Below are 16950 nucleotides of genomic sequence, written 5' to 3'. Positions count from 1 at the left end.
TAGGGCAAGTATTACCATCAGTAGATGTAATAAACGTATGACAGAGATCTAGGCCAACAAGATGAAGATGAACTAGGGCTTTACAGCTCTGTTCCCCAAATTTCCCACAAATGGACAATATAGCTCATCCATTGCTCACCACCTAAACAAGCAAGGCCAAGCCATCCACTCCCAAACAAACAAGGACTGCTATTTTCTGTCCTCCACCTCTACAGATTTTCACCCAACCTCCAACTCCAAGGACAATTAAGAAAGAGAAAGTTTGCTTTTGAGAAGAAAGGTACACCACACACTACTCTTGAAACTAGGTATTAATTCAGCTCACGTTGGAAGTCTCCTAGGATCCTCATTTACCCATTTTTGAGGGTGTAATCAAACCTGCTTACTTTGAATCCAACACTCAAAGAGTATTATTCAAGGCACATTGATGAATACAATGAAGCATAACTACAAGGAGCTGGGTGAATGCAATATTCTGTGCAAGAATAGCTCAAGTCCATGAAACTTCTGACCATAGAGAAAATTGCTTTTTATACAACTGTAAATTAATCCTGAGCCCACACTGACCCACCTCTTAAATGCAAGATGCAGGAAGACTCTGGGGGTATTAAACTCTGTCAGAATGTGCTTCCGTGAAAGAAGCAGAATTGAGGACAGTGTTTTCCAGTGTTGTAAGGGAGAGCAAACCCCTCAATGGCCAAGCGGGGCTGGGGAGCTCTGTGTCTCTACTTTTTGCAAACTTAAATGCGTATTAGCAAATCAGGGGAATCTGAGTATTTCTATAGCAGGGAAACCTCCTAGTATTTCAGGTTGCAATCTAACCACACAGGTTTGTTTTGTTTTGTTTTGTTTTTTAAGTAATGTATATTTAAATATCCGGGGAACCATAACTTTTTAAATACTGAAGAGATATATTTATTCCATCTTGTTGAATCATTTGTAGATGTTAATGATTACAATGCTATAAAAATTTACAAAACTGTGTTCTTACGTACAAATTTCTAGGATGACGAAAACATGTGGGATCTATGTGAATCACAGTAACTTACATGCTTACATTACTTCAGAGAAAATGTCACAGCTTTTAGAAATTTACTTCTTCATTCAAAAGAATATCCATGCTTTCAAATAGACAGTATTGCTGGGAAGCATACAGGCCTTCTGTTTTGACCATGGAAGACATAGTGAAGAATTTGTCACTGGCATTCAAAAGGAAGGCAATTATGTCACTGCTCCCATTCACCGATCTTCAATAGGTCCCTACTACCTACCAAATCAGGCACAAATTCCCCAGCTTGCTATTCAATGGCCTGCACAATATGGACCCAATCTTCCTTTCAAATAAATAATCATTATTATTGAAGGCCTTCCACATTATCATAGCACAATGAAGAGCAAGGAAGGGAAAGAGATGCCTGAAACGTAGAAACTGTCCTCAAGAATCTTACAGTCAAGCAGAAGATAAGTCATGTATGACACATGGGAAGCCTATGTGCCATAAGAAAGAAAAGAATACACAGTGGGCTTCAGAGGAAAGGAATTACTTCCAAGTAGAAGTGGGGATGTGGCCTGGTGGCAGGGCTCAGGGGAGAGCAATATTTGTAACTTTCCTTTCCCAGATGTAAATCTGAGATTTAATTTTTAGGTTTATTTTCATTATCTCCATTATATGGGGTAACTTTTCAACTATTTTAAAAGCAATTTTAAATTTAAAAAGTGATGTTGAATTAGTATGCACTAAATATAAAATCACTGTCATTTTTTATGAATTGCATCATTTAATTTCTATCTTTAGGAATCTATTAATTAGCTTTTATTGATTAGCCTCGTTTTGAAGATGTAAAGTGGAAGATAGGAGACTTACCTATGACAAGTAAGAGATCTGAAGAGTTACAGGCAAGCAGGCCAGTTGGGCGGCCACACCGTGAACCATTAGACTGCACCGCTCATCAACACTGTATGGGCCAGCATGCATCAAGCATTTCCACTTCTGCAACTTAGGAAGTGCCCAGGCCGCCTCTACTGAGTGAAAGACGTCTGTGCTTGAGAACTCACGGCAGGAAAGGAGAAAACTACCCTAAAGGACCTGACACCTCTGACACCTCAGCCAAGGAAGAGTCTGAGTTATTGTGGACTCCGTCTTCTTCCCCGTTTCTCATGTGCAGGGTATCAGCTCCCTTTCCTCGCTCACCCCCGCACTGCCTTGACGGGACCTCGTCTGTCATTTGTACTACTCACCCTTATTGCATATTTTACCCTGTTCCCCTCAAATGTATCCTCCAAATGCTACAAGCCTCTTTTTAAAAAATTTAAATTTCAACATAAATGTCTTTCATTTAACTTCTTTAATGGTATTCTCATACCCCATTTCAGGGTTTCCCTCGCACACAGATTAAAAATTCAGATTTCACAGAAATTTCCGAGGAAGTCCTAATTCTGGATGCCTGTAGGAAAGTTTGGTAAACAGCATGCACAGGTATAAGCTGCTTAGCACGACAAACAAGAATGTTCATGTACGACTCCTCCCAACCTCTCCAGCTTTCCTACTCACCAGGCAATGTTTCACACAAACCACAGTCCAGGTCTGCATCCCAGCTAGCTTCACACCTCGGGACCTCCGCTCTGTTCACTCCACCTGGTTCCCTGCCCTTAAAACCTTGTTTACCTAGAAACACCCGCTGAAGGCCACCAGAAATTTTCTTTTGTAATATTGGACGTTGAACCCAGCACCTTTGCACTGAGCTACATCCTCAACCTTATTTTTGTCCTTATTTTAAGGTAAGGTCTTGTTAAACTGCTAAGGTGTCTAAGTTGTGATTCTTCTGCCTCAGCTTCTCAGAGGGCCATCAAAATCTTTTAAAACCTCCTAATTCTCTGACGTCTTCCACAAATACTTCAGATAGCATTAATCATTCATTTTCTGAAATACCTTATAACTTTATGTGAAACACAGTATTAGAAACATACACATTTATTTGTTTACATTTCTAAGTTACTTGCTGAAGATATAAACTCAGTGAGGAAAGGTACCACATTTTACTTATTTTTATATCCTTAGAATCTAAGACAGTGATTGGTACTGATTATACATTAATAAATGAATGAAGAATATATTTTGTGGTTAGTTATAAAAAGACTTCTAAAAAACCACTGTGTACTCAGTAGACAACCACCTTAGGAGACAGGTATTTTTCCCATTTTAAGGAGAAGAAACCAACATTCAGAGAAACCATTTCTTGGAGGTGGCAGAGTGAAAAGTAATATTCAGGTCCACCTGTTTCTGATACTTACACTCTCTTTACACCATGTTGCCCCTTTAAACATCACAAGCTTTCCTCAATCTGTGACCCCATGAGTTAATATCTGCCATTCGTGAGTTATCTGTGTATTCTTCATGGTACCCCCACTGCATTCTGGGCGATGGTAAGCTACTGAGGGCCAGTGACACACAAGGAGGTCTTGGGAGATGGGAAACTTCCTGTGTCCAGACAGATGTGTGACCAACACATCAGCCTCTGTGTGTGGCCACCTGTTAGGGCTATCTTTGAGGGACAGTCCACAGGTTCCCAATCATCTATGATTTATCATTCATACTTAGTATATAGAAATTTTGAACGTTTTATTTTAGTGGATATTTGTTACACATGTTATTCGAAAGAAGAAACATGAAACTCTACACCTCCAGCCTACTTTTGTAAATCTTTAAACTTAAAAAATAAAGAGTGCTTGGTTCTGAGGCAATAATAGTATCTCTAGCTTGTGGGAAAAGTTAAGGAAGGAGTGTTTTATTAAACAAACAGTCTATTGACTACAGGTAGTCATTCATATATCCTGTATGAATTGACAGCCCTTAAATAACTACAAGTCAGTTAAATATACCTAAGTAAAAATTCTCCTGATAATTTTTTTTTTTTACTTATTTTTTGAGACAAGGTCTTACTATATAGTTCAGGCTGACCATGAACTATGCAGCCCAGGCTGGCCTCGAACTTATAGTGATCCTCCTGCCTCAGCCTCTCAAGTGCTGGGAATACAGACATGCCCCACCTTGCCCAGTTTCTCCTGATAATTAATGAAATAAGTTGGGATACATTTCAGGAGAGGTTAGTAAGCCTCTGTAGTGGTGATCATTTATTGTTCCACCTATAAAATGTAGAAATTCTAACACGGAGAGGTACAGTTGAATAATAAATAATGGAGAAGTTGCTTCTGCCTACAAAATCCCCTTCACACTAAGCAAACATAACAGACCTTGATATTAAGACCATCACTTTAGGTCTACATCCGAATTGTGGCATTCTAGCCTCCTCATAAAGCAAACTCTAAGGCCTAGTTATTGTCTACCAAATTGATAAAAAAAAATCTCTTAAGCTGGGAATGGCAGCACACACCTGTAAACCCAGCCCTCTAGGAGCCTGAGGCAGGAGAATTTAAAATAGAGCCCAGCAAAGGCAATTCAGTAAGACTTTGTCTCCAAATAAGAAATTTAAAAAGGACTGGGATATAGTCAGTGTGAAAGCATAGTTTCATCTCTCTTACACACACAGACAGACACACACACACACACACACACACAACACACACAGAGTTCTCTAAAAGTAAGAAATAAAACATATTATTATCTTACTATGTATTATAAATCCAGGACATAAAAATGTTTGTCACACTCCAATGAGAAAATGTGCAGCTACTCTCTATGTTAAAAGATAAAGTGTACAAATAAAATAAGACCTGTGAATATAAACATTAGAGTCCCGGAGCTTGAATTTAAAAGATCATCTAATTATTTTACAGGTGAGCAAAAGTCTGAACAGATTAACAGACATATCCAAGGACACACAGATAATTAGTATCAGAACTGGACAGAGGAAGAAAATCAAACAAGAAACAGTTACTGGTTTCAGGCAATGTTGTGTGATTCTCCTTAACACAGGGAAGTTTGTTTAACGTAACCTTCAGAACAACTTCTACAGCAGAGCAGTTAATCCGTCACTGCAGACAGGGAAACTGACGCCAGCAGGAAAACGGAAACGGAATCCACGCTTGTCTCTAAGGTCTATGCCCTTTTCCAGGCAAACAGGTCTGTCGACTCTCAGTCCGAGATCGAGAGAGCAATTCATGTAGATGAAAAGGAACTCACTACATGTTCTTACTTCCATCCCCCAAAATAATTATACTTGCCTAAAAGCAAGTTGTTAAAAAGCTAGAGGACACAGGTGAGAAATCAATAAAAATCACATACAGCCTAAAAATTATTTCCTGCCTCCTTTCCCTGTGTGTAAAGACCAATAATGATATCCCCAAGGTCAATACCACCTTAAAGAAGCAAAATGACCTTGAGCCCACCACAGAAAACTATCTACCACATTAAGCAAATTTCTAATCAGATTTATCATTACATGTCATGACATAAATCTACATATTCTTGCATAGATGATAAAAAAGAAATTCCACCTCCAAATTCTGGCCATATATATATAACTTAAAGTAATATTAAAGAAAAAACAAGGCAAATTTAAAATTTAGTAACATCTATCCAAAAATTCAAGTCTGAGCTGATAGTCTACTAATTTATTTAAGACAGTACAGAATACAACAAAGTATGAGCAAAATTAAGTAATTTTATCCTTTTAGGACATAATAGAATTCTGGCTGATACACAAATACATTCTGAATAGTTCATTTATGTCAAGTCATATATGCACTGGAGAATCAATAAGCATAAACTTTTTGATCATCTCAAAGCTAGAACGTGTAGATTTTATTTATAGATTCAAAAGAGGACTTGACTTACTAATGCTAGATGGTTGCTTAAGTGATACTTCCTATCTTGGCCTTAAAAAAGCAGGGGGAAAGAGACCAGGAATCAAACACTAGAATTATGGTATCATGTGAAAAACGTAACCAACATGGAAGCACCACAGGGGTGCAAAGGGTGGGACACTGGCCTCCTACTTTGGCAAACAGGGAAGGTTTCATGTGGGAAATGGCCCAGGAAGTGGATTCCATTAACAACTCCCTATGCAGAAGACAGGCAAAGACATGCTCCCTCTTGTGATCTCTTCCCAGGATTTCCTTTTGCAAGTCCTCAACTTCAAGGAAGCTGAGGAAATTATGGCCATATCGCAGGGATTCTAGATTGGCTCATTCATTTGAACGAGGAGCTAGATTTCAGTGAGACACTGTAGGTGCTTCCTTGCTGGCCACAACAAAGATACTAAATAGCTCGCAATGATCCAGAGTAAGTTCTAACAGATTAAAGGAGTTTATATGATTGTTTGCTGTGACATAAAAAATATCTCTCAAGGTCAAATTAAAAACAGATGCCAACATGAGAAAATGAATAAAAATTCTCTACCACACCCAACACGCCACACACACACACAACCAGTAAGAATTTCAAGAAACCCTCTGTGGGTAGAAATGGGCAAGAGATGGGCATAAAATGGCATCATTACAGACCATTCTTCTGAGGCAAAGTAAAGACAATGAGAGAAAAATAGAACATGTGTGTACTACAATGTACAGCACGACAAGGCTGTGTTTGATGCTCTGGAGGGCTTCAACAAGTACTGTTCAGCCAAAAATCAATTGAAAAATCAGCATGATAACAGAGCATGAGTTGCCCTATAATAGCCTTAAGACCCCCAAGGCTATCCGCGACCCTTTCATGTGCCACACTGCACGGTCTCACAGGGACCTCACTTCCCCTCCTGGAGTACTGTGCCCCTGTTTCTTACCTACTGCTTTGCTCTCCCTTACAAAGGGTGGCTGACAGGGAATGATGATGTTTTCAAGTGGTTTTTCAGAAATTTTTTTCTTTTTCTCCTTTATTCTTCATTTTGCCTTGCACTCAAATTTATCCTCTCCTATCAGTCACAGACAATTTCCACAATATTAAATGGCCAGCCACAATCTCTGAAGAACCTAGTGAGTATTAGTCCTGGTTTGCAAGTGCCTTAACTAACGTACTTTGAACTGCCCCTTAATAAAATCGCAGTTCAGGCTTATGCAAATGTGACATGTAAGCAATTCACAGCATTGTTATAAATATACATATATATTTCATTCCAAGATTTCATCTCAATATTTCTTCAATCACTTCCTCACAATGTCTGGTTTGTTCAATTTATATTTCTACTTGGCATTTGGTACAAACCCCCAAAGATAAGATACATCTGTCCCTTAGTCACAAATCTTGGCATTTCTACCTTAACTCAATCGTGAAATGATTGGTTAAAATTACCTTGCTTATTAGCAGGATTTCTTCATAATAAAATATTGTATTTCTAAACTTTTGAATTTGACGTGCGATGTATCAACTCAGTGGTGTCATATCAAAGCTTAAGGAGAACATATAAACACACTGCTCCATGTGAGGGAAGGAGAGCTAATTGGAAGTCAGCTTCTCTGTGATTATCAGCTTGTTTATAGGGAGGGAGGACTCTTCTGAATGGCACTGTAAATTCATCCCTGATTATAGTGTTAACACCAGATCTCATTTCCACACGTTCCCCAAAAGCCCTCCATCCAAGCCATTTTGGTTAGTTATAAAGGGTTGTGCACTGTTTTCAAAGAATGACAGTTTTTCATGCTTTGATTTTCTCCAGTTTCAGGAAAAATTAATCAGTTGCACAAGCCAGTTGTCAGATTTCACTTCCCTCATGGCAGAAAGCACACATATTCATTGTCTGCTATAAGAATAAATTTTAGTAATTTTCCCCATGTCAATATGAATATTAGACTGACCCAATTAATATGAAATGCTTCTATGCTTCTGGAACAGACAGTGCTACAGAAAGAGCCATTTGCACAACCTGTTCATGATTATGGGCCATAAGGACACAAAGATGGCACACACATTTGTGGACCATCTGAATTCTTATACGGAGAGGGGAGGGGGAAGGGGGGCAGCATGACGTGTGCCTGACTGTCGTGGGTCATGTTTTTTAATCCAGAGTATTGGACATGTAACACAGCAACAAGAGCTGATCATTTTGTTTAATCACCTTTTGGATCTTTGCCAGATGGTCTCTATTGAGAGGGCTGCAAACAGAGAGAGATGAACTGCATCTAACACGCCACCAGAGCTTTCCCGTAAATGTCTGCGAACTGATTCCAACAAGAATTTAGTCTCAGAGCAGAAAGGGATACATTTAAAAACTATGTGCATTAACTATACTTTTCCCCACAGAATCCTCACTTGGCATGAATAATTTACCCACTCTTATGCTAATGGGATCATGAAAGTATCCCTCCGTCTTTAGTGCAGCTATTCTCAGCTTTCAGTAATTACCCCACCCAGTGAAAATAACATGGCTTCTGCATTGAGCGGTCGACTCGTACCTGGCAATTAGAAAGATCATGGCTGACACCGGCGAGACCCAGCACCGGACAGAGAGACCCTTGTAGCTGAGGAAGAGCCAAGCCCCCAAGGATCGCTGGTGGAGGGTGGATATGATGGGGGTGGGAGTGGGAAGGAAGGGAAAAAGCAAAGTTCACATTGTCGAGCAAGTCATTTTTTGACTTATTATTCAGATTTTGCTTACATAAAAATATGTCCCTCTCCTACTAAGAAGTATGAAACATATTTGCAAGCAGAATAGTTCTGAAGGACAAAAACAAATGATATCTAAGAAAAAGTACAGTTATCATTAAAGCACATCTGTATTATTTTATTACAATTTTTAAAAATCCAAATAGTGCAAAATCCTCTGTATTTTGTTTTTGGAGGGAAAAATCATTATACCCCAAAATGAGGGGGAAAAAAACCCCTCATTTTTACCTCTATGCACAAAACTCCATGTTAGGTAGTTCACTGTGTAAAAATTATCAGGCTAAAACATCTGGGAAAGAAAGCTATGAAACAGCAGGGAACGTGGCTGGTTTATTGTTTATCTTTTGTTTATGAGGTAGTATTCAAGTTTAATTACTACTCTAAATTAAACTCTAACTGGCATCAGGAGACATCCCTTTCCATGACTAAGTTAAAAAAAAAAATCTAGAAATCCCAACTCTGGATTTTTCAAGTACGTTGATACATACAGGAAGAAATTACTCAAAATTAACAGCAATTATAGAAAGCTTTTAAGCATTTATGGGCACCATTACATGCTTCCAGAGCATTTATTTATTAGAATAGCATAATTTTATTTCTAATAGTTACTATTCTAAAAAGTTCTAAGAAAACCAACAGAAATTATCTGAGTGTTTGCTGATAGTTAAAGATGGTATTTTTAAAGAATTTTCTTTGGTAGTGAGGGAGGAAAAGAGAATGCAGTATTAATATTCCACCTACAACAGCTTCTTCTGTGGCCATGTTCTGTTATCAATTATAGTCTCAGGAAAATTTTTGATATAATTAGGAGGACAGGAAGACAAAGAAATGTCATTGTATTTATCATAACAGTAAGTGACCAGTTTGGGATGAACTTAGCTCTAGGAAAAATAAAAGTTAAAAGCAACTAGCAAAAGATTATGCCAGATGGCATCTGTCATATTGTATTTAGGGTTATTTTAAAGAGATTGCCGCACTATGAAAACATTCCATTGACAAGAGTTTTCCTAGACTGAATAAGAAATCCCAGTAGAGCACACTCAGGACCCAAACAGTAAGTGGGTTTGAGGGCTTTTTTCTCTTTCTACCTTTAAATATGTAGCTGCTACATTTTAGTGAGGGAAGATACTACTTTATAACATTAAATGTATCACAAGCTCCAAAGTATAATGATATCTTAGATGCCTGTGTATCTGTAAGCACTGACATTCACTTTTAAGGGGACAGTTGTAGATTTCCACACCATGTTTATTACTAAAGAATTATGTCACAATTAAATGTCCAGCTATGGAATTGTAGCCTCATTGGCTGGATGATAAAGGAGGAAGCAATGGGAGGGTTTCCTAGCAGAGTAGAAGGGAACCATGCTAGTTCTGTAGCTCAGATTCCGGAGGATTAGAGATACAGAGATGCTCGAGTGCTACTGCATTTAGGTTACACTGCGTCTGGCAACAGTATGGTTAACGTGTGTGGTGTGTGCAGTGTGAGCTCAGCAGTTACTGGGCCAACTGTCTCGGTATTTCTGGGAATCCTGCCTATTCACAGTGCAGGGATTGTTCAATTGCTGCAAAATGTACAAAATGAATTTTACAAAAATGAATTGTAAGGAAAGCCCCATTACAACGATTTTACAGCAAAGATGTCAACATCAATTTTTCTTTCATGCATAGCTAATGATTAAAACAGCATATTCCATTTGCCTAAGACAATTTATTTCATATTGGCACATCAAAATATTGAAATACAAAGTTATCTTTACTCTACCCTTTTTATTCATTGCTGCTGAACCCATACCATTGTTCAAACCAGGAAAAATAAAACAAACTTGGCACGAAATACTTAAAACAAAGGCTCATCAATATTCTCCAATTTGTCAACATCTCAATTACAGCAGTGGAAAAAATGTAAATTTCATGTGCTCTAAACACTGAGGGGTCTATTCTCTTGCCAATTCACATGCGTAACTCCCATCAGCGTTAATGGGAGTTACACAAACCCATCAATAATAATAATACTTTGTACATATATTATGCCTTTCATCTAAGGCTCTTGAAAATGCTCTAGGAACAAGAAGACTGCTCCCTAGTCTGCTCTGGCAAAATACACAGTGAAATACAAAGCAGCTTTTGACTCAGCAGGTACAGAATTAGGGACCCCAAGCCTTATTATCAAGCCCCATTTTACTGATGGGAAGCCAGACATAAAGAGGGCCAGTTACTTCCCTAGAGCCCTGAGTCTGCACCCTAATTCTATCCTTGAAAAACCAGATTTCCTTCCTCATTCTAATGTGACAAACAAGACAAACGCCCTCTCTTTGGCTGCTTTTAGCAAGAGAAATCAGAGTGAATGAAGTCTGGTTCATATTTATATAGTTTACTGCTAGGCATGTGCTTTTGGAAAGATACAGTGAAGGCAGGGTTTGCATTTTACCAAGTTGATTTCTTACAATACTTTAAAATTTTGTTTTCTTCTTTCAGTTTCTTGCACAAACACTAAGGAGGGAAAGATGACCTTTCACCTGTGTAACTGTAGCTCTTTCACTATTAGGTCATAAAAGGAGATATTTTTAGGTTCCAAACTAAAGATTTGTATAGATCATTATAGTGAAAATATTCACAAAAATTATAAAGCAACATAAATGCATGTATTGTTTTATAGCATATGGCTATTAAAATTTAATTTAAAATGTGTATGAAAACATTGTATTTAGTACAATTCATCCCTATTTTTTCTGTTTATAATTTGTTTTGAAACTGAATCATTTTACAGTTTTCCATATGCCTGTTGTGCTAATAAATTCTGAATAAGCAAGAAAACTCTTTTCTAACTGAAAACTTGGTTTCCAGTAAAATATTACTATATATTTAATACGAAGAATATAAATTTCCTTCCCGTGTTTTCCTTTCCACACCAACCTTAAGATTTAAACCCATGATAAGCATATGTGATTTCAGTCAATATCTCTGTTGACTTTGCCCTGAAGCAGATAATTAATCTTTCCCACTGAAAGCTACTCTGGACAATTTAGTGGAATAAAATATCAAAATATCTTGAAAACATGTTTAAAGGGCTAATATGGGCATGAGTATGCCAAAATACAAGCAAGTCTGGCCTTCAGAATTTAGTCTGCTGTTAAAAAACCAAAATACACCTGAACAGTTTTTAGACAGACACCTCTAGTCAGGTAGGACACCTCCAGCCAGGTAGGACACCCTCTATGCCTACACAACCTGCCGTGATAGGAATTCTAACCTTGTTTGGTCTCTCTCCCAAGCGTTCACACAGCAGAATGACTGACTTCCTAGCGCTCATACAAATAAGCTACCGTGTCCACTCTTTAATCCTATGGAGATATGATTAGAGGAACAAAATCCTCCAGGGATCAAATCCTTCAACATGGGATAAGTGGGTGCGGCTACCGGCAGCGCAGAGGTTTGTGTGTACTGTTTGCATTCAGTGTTGGAGTTTCTGAGCTCTTCTCTTCCCTCCAACACAACACTGCGTAATTAAGATGAAACACTTCACGCGCTGCCTGCTGCCTTCACTGCTCCCTGCTCCAGACCCCAGGGTCTGGTCTCTCCCACCTCTCTCTTCCTGAGCCCTTCTTCCTACCTTGTCTACTAACCCATAACTCAACTAACCCAACAGAACCAGTCAGTTTTAAATTTCAGTTGGGACCTCGGTGACCTGTTAATGAATCTACAGAGAGGAGAAAAACTCAGTGTTGAGTTATGCCTGGTGTTGCTCGCTGACTTGGAGTCAGAAATGCTTGAAGCGTTAACGTAATTGCAAGAATGTGAAAAATGAAGCGCCGGGCTCCTGAGCAAAGTGAAAGGTCAAAGTAAGCCTCATACACAAGAAGTCCCGGGAAGATAGACTCATTAGCCCGTTCAGTCAGCGTCTCCTTTCCCCCTCTTTCATACAATGTTTAGGGTGTTTTGTTTTTATAATGCACACATTCACCCTTTCTGCTGCTTCAATCTGAGGGCAGTGGGGCGGTGGAGGAATTGAAGGCTTTCTGGATCTAACCCCACCGAGAGGTCTACCATGACATGGAACCACGGTCAACTCATTGCACTGCAGATTGAAATCTGTGTAAGCTACCTTCAAAATTCCTTATAATTTAGTTTCTACTTTATACACAGCCTGACTGGTATAATGTAAGTCATATATAAAACCTAAAAACATACAACTAACAAATTCTTCCAGTTTGCCATCTGATAGGATTCATCCCTGTGCCAGCTCCAACTTGGTAAAAGGTGGACTCATTTGCAAGTGAACTGCACCTTAGAAAGGACATTTTCGTGGATTTTTCTAGAATTCAAGAGTCTAAGCCTCTGGCCAGAAACTTGGAGGAGGGAAGACATTTACCCTACATCAACCATCTCCTTTTAAATGGCATATATAACTATAGCTCAAGCTGTTAAACTGTCCTGTACTTGGAAGGCTGTCTAATGCTTAAATATTGTGGCTATAAACACAGTCATAATAGAGATGAAATAGACCTAGGAGAACAGACACCATTTAATGTAAAATATTAAAAAGTAAAATCTATACACTTTCCTGGCACACGCTCAATAATGCATCTTCCTTTAAATTATCATTTTAGTCACAGAAGAGTCATCCCTACCAATATATAATTGCTATCCATGAAACAGGTGAGTTTAAAACGGTAAAAATTATTCTAAGTTGCACAAGGTTTCCTTGACATCTATAGTTGACATTCTCTTTGCCCTCTGATGATTCTAATTTTTAGAAATTGTGACCATGTCAATTAAATGTCAACTAAATGAAAACGGGGACAAACAATCTCCTAAGAATTCCAAAATCCACTTTCTCAAGTTAAGATTCCATATAAAATTTTCCCTATATTTCTGGAGCAAATGAGAACAGATTTTTGGGTCCGATGTGATTTGGAAGCCTAAGTGTCTGATTACAGAGGAGAATTCTTATAGCAAAACATCCTGTTTATTGTATAATTCAAATTACTGAACTACAGCAATAATAGGTCTGCTGTTCCATTTATTTTTATATACCAGAGTAAAGTGTAGATAACCACATTTGCTTAAAAGAAAATTGGGAAAACTAATCAACCATCATTGTAATGCCTACTTAAACAGTAGACAGCTCACTCTGACTTTTTTTTTTTAAATACACCAAATAAGTGAAGAAAAGAAGACTCTGTTGCCCTAAAGAGTGCTGACTATACTCTTTAAGCCGTCACTCTCCTGCTTACAAACAGGCAGATGTACTGATACCACTGAAGACTCAGCTACTGTGGCCATGCCAACTTTGCACAAGCACAGTTCTCGACCTTTTACCTTGCTCACTGCTGTTGTCTCCACTCTGGGATGCATGGCCCCCACTGGAGGGTCCTGGGGTGCCTGCTGAGTGGGTTGAGGTTGCATCGTCGTGATCTCGCCATGATGAAGGGTTCTGATGTCAGGATACCAAAGAATTTGTCCACAGTTACCATTTCAGCCATAAATGAGGAACCCAGAGGAGAAATGCAAAGGGAGACAAAAAAACACGTGTATATATTAGTATTTGTAGAACAGGGTACACATGCATGCATGCCGTGTTATGGTGTGTTGTCCTTTTAGTAAGAAGTGCACAAGAGCAGGACAGGTGCTGTAACACCTAACTGATGGGTACATCAATGTACACATTTGCTAAAATTAACTGGAAATTTACACCACAATAAAATTAATTTTTAAAGTAGGAATAAATTAACTAAAAATTACAGTTTTCCTTTTGCTTCCGTTATCTTAAGGGAACATGCTTCCAAGAATAGACCCCAATGCTTTTCAGTAGTAAGTACTTCAGAACATTAACATCTACAAAATCTAATGACTCCCTGAAAAAAAGCACAGCCCTACACATCTTTTCAAATGCACTGCCCTAAAATAATCTGCATAATCTCTCAAAATTGTGACCAAGGGACAGATTATGTAACCAACAGATGCAATGATATGAATCATTTCATCAGTACCTAATACATTATTAATGGTCTGGCTAATTTGCACAAGTGATAACTTTTAAAATGAACAAATATGAGCTATTTGCCATCTAGTAAGCAAGACAGAACTTTCACTTGCACTTCAAGGAAGCTCTAAATGACTGAGCAGTCATTTTTCTGGAAGAACTATTTGTTTCCAAAGACATCCAAAGGCTAAGTTATATAGCTCAGGCTACTTTGCTGAATATATTCTTCTCCTGTTCCTCCTCCCCTTTCCTGATCATTTCCAATACTCTGCTGTTGCTTAAAGGAAAACAGGAATTCTAATGTACAGGAAGGACTTTATCAGCACCACATGAAGGCAGGCAAGAGATGGAATTTCCTCTGGCAGAAACAGAGAGCACACATGAAACCTAGCAGCCTTGAGGCCCACACTGTCCACTTGCCACCTGTATGCCACACACTTTGACTGGGCTCACAGATCTAATGGCGAGTGAATTCACTGAGTGGACTAAGGGCAAAGGCAAAAACTTTTCTAAAAAAATCAGTCTCTCAAAATACACCACTGCTTTTACTACAACTGTTAAGGATTCAGAGGTCCATAACATACAAATCTTATGATCTTCTAAAAGCTATCTTGCCATACTGCCTATATGTGTAGTTTATAAAGAAAAACCAGCCCCAAAAGGAAAGAGAAACTGGAAAGTGGAAAGGAGAAGAGAACGAAGGGAAAAGCAAACAAATATAGATGTATATATATATATATATGTGTGTGTGTATATATACACATACAAGATAGTTAAACTACTAATTTCTCTTAGTTCATTGAAAAGAAATAATTGTGCTAATGTGGTTTGGACAATTAAAATCCTGTATTTTGTACTCTGAGTAATTTAAAGATAACCATATAGAATGTATTAACCATTGTTACCCTCCTATGATCCTGTTTTGAAATATTTTTCTCTTTAAAATATAAAAAAATCAGCCTGCCATTTTTCTCAGCCACAATTTTATAATGCATATGCAGTATACAAAACATTACCAAAATAAAACCAGAAACCTAGGTAACACAAGATAAGGAAATAGTCTCATTTGGAACAATAACAAAAGAAAAATGTCCCACTATAGATCTGCTATAAACGGATTGTAAATTAGTATTTGGAAGTTTTGATAGATGATGAAATGATTCAGAACTTTATGGATTAATAATGTCTATATCAAATAATGTTACTGGCACTGCTATCAGGCAAGCAACTGATTCAAAATGAAAATGTGGAACAGAAATTTTATGGCCATAAATGCTACATAGGTGTAGGTCTCTAAAAGAAAGATATATTGGAGAAAGTAGATTAATTAGTGAATGAAATTGAGTAGAGTAAAAACCAAGTTCTCCATTGCCTGTGTTAAAAGGAAGTCATTCTCGTGAGCTCTCTTTTTATCCAAGTTAAAAACCACTCCCACAGTTTCAAGTTAAAAGTAGGTAAAAATACAGGGGGCTCTCCAACTTTGCAGTCTCTTCAAATGAGTTGTTTTCTGGATGGTAATCAGATAAAGAGCTAGAAGAATTGGATGAGAAGAGATGAAATAATAGCATGGTCTGAGTTTAGTCCTGCAAGGGCCTGAGTAAAGCCTTCTTTGAGAAAATGCAGTAGCTGGGACACATTCACCTCAGCTAAACTTTTCAGTGTACATGGCAAGCAGTTAATTTTATGCACTGCAGGCTTTTTATTAAGCCGGCTGCTATAAAAGCACCTCACCCCTCATGAAAATTACAATAATTAACCAGTAACACCTCAACTATGTTTTAAGGAAAATGTCATCCAATAGCTATTATATAATCGTTCAAACGAAGGTAGAGCAAATCTTTCTGTTTAGCATTGCAGTGATTCAAAGGGCTCATGCAGGACTTCCTGCAAACTGAGACCACTAGTTTGTGCTTATCAGCCAAACTCAGCACACTAAGTTGTAAAGTCAGAACTCATTCATTTATAATTCAATGTATTTCTTGCAATGATTTGTTTTGTTACAGGTGTTTTCTACACAAAAGGGGAGAGAAATAAGCCACATATACCAAGTATTATCTGAAGAGCAACTGGTTCCACTGAATTTGAGTCTTCAGTTTTTAGCTCAGTTCCCAAATTCTCTCAAGGTGATTATGTAATCTACCATTCTCCTGTCTCCCTCTTCTTCTCCTAACCCCTCAAAAATGCTCTCTTGAAAAAGTATCACTCCTCTTCCCACAGTGTCTGTCTGAAGAACTCTGTCTGAATGAGCACCACATGACAGTCATAGAGTCCAAAAGAAGGAAGCAAGAGCAATCCCCGAGGGGCTTCAGACTAAGGAGCTACTTAGTCCAAGTTGTCCCTGTTCAGCTACACACACATGGTGATATATATACAAAGATGCATAATGACAATCTGGTCTATAAAAGTTT

The 16950-nt window shown here is 38.1% G+C and overlaps 1 protein-coding gene across 7 annotated transcripts in view; it reads right to left on the bottom strand.

The window, feature by feature from the left end:
- The window catches only part of Meis2 (Meis homeobox 2), a 202205-nt gene that overhangs the window by 172455 nt on the left and 12800 nt on the right, over positions 1 to 16950 (bottom strand). For all 7 annotated transcript variants that reach the window (XM_063250305.1, XM_003475671.5, XM_003475673.5 and 4 more), the window contains one exon: positions 13879 to 13993. In XM_063250305.1, the coding sequence (XP_063106375.1) occupies positions 13879 to 13993 (115 nt within the window). The remainder of the gene's footprint in view (positions 1 to 13878; positions 13994 to 16950) is intronic.

The sequence above is a fragment of the Cavia porcellus genome, unplaced genomic scaffold (assembly GCF_034190915.1).
Source record: "Cavia porcellus strain 051 isolate PalLab524CR breed Dunkin Hartley unplaced genomic scaffold, mCavPor4.1 scaffold_6, whole genome shotgun sequence".
NCBI lineage: Eukaryota > Metazoa > Chordata > Mammalia > Rodentia > Caviidae > Cavia > Cavia porcellus.
This window is presented reverse-complemented; position numbering and strand designations above follow the sequence as displayed.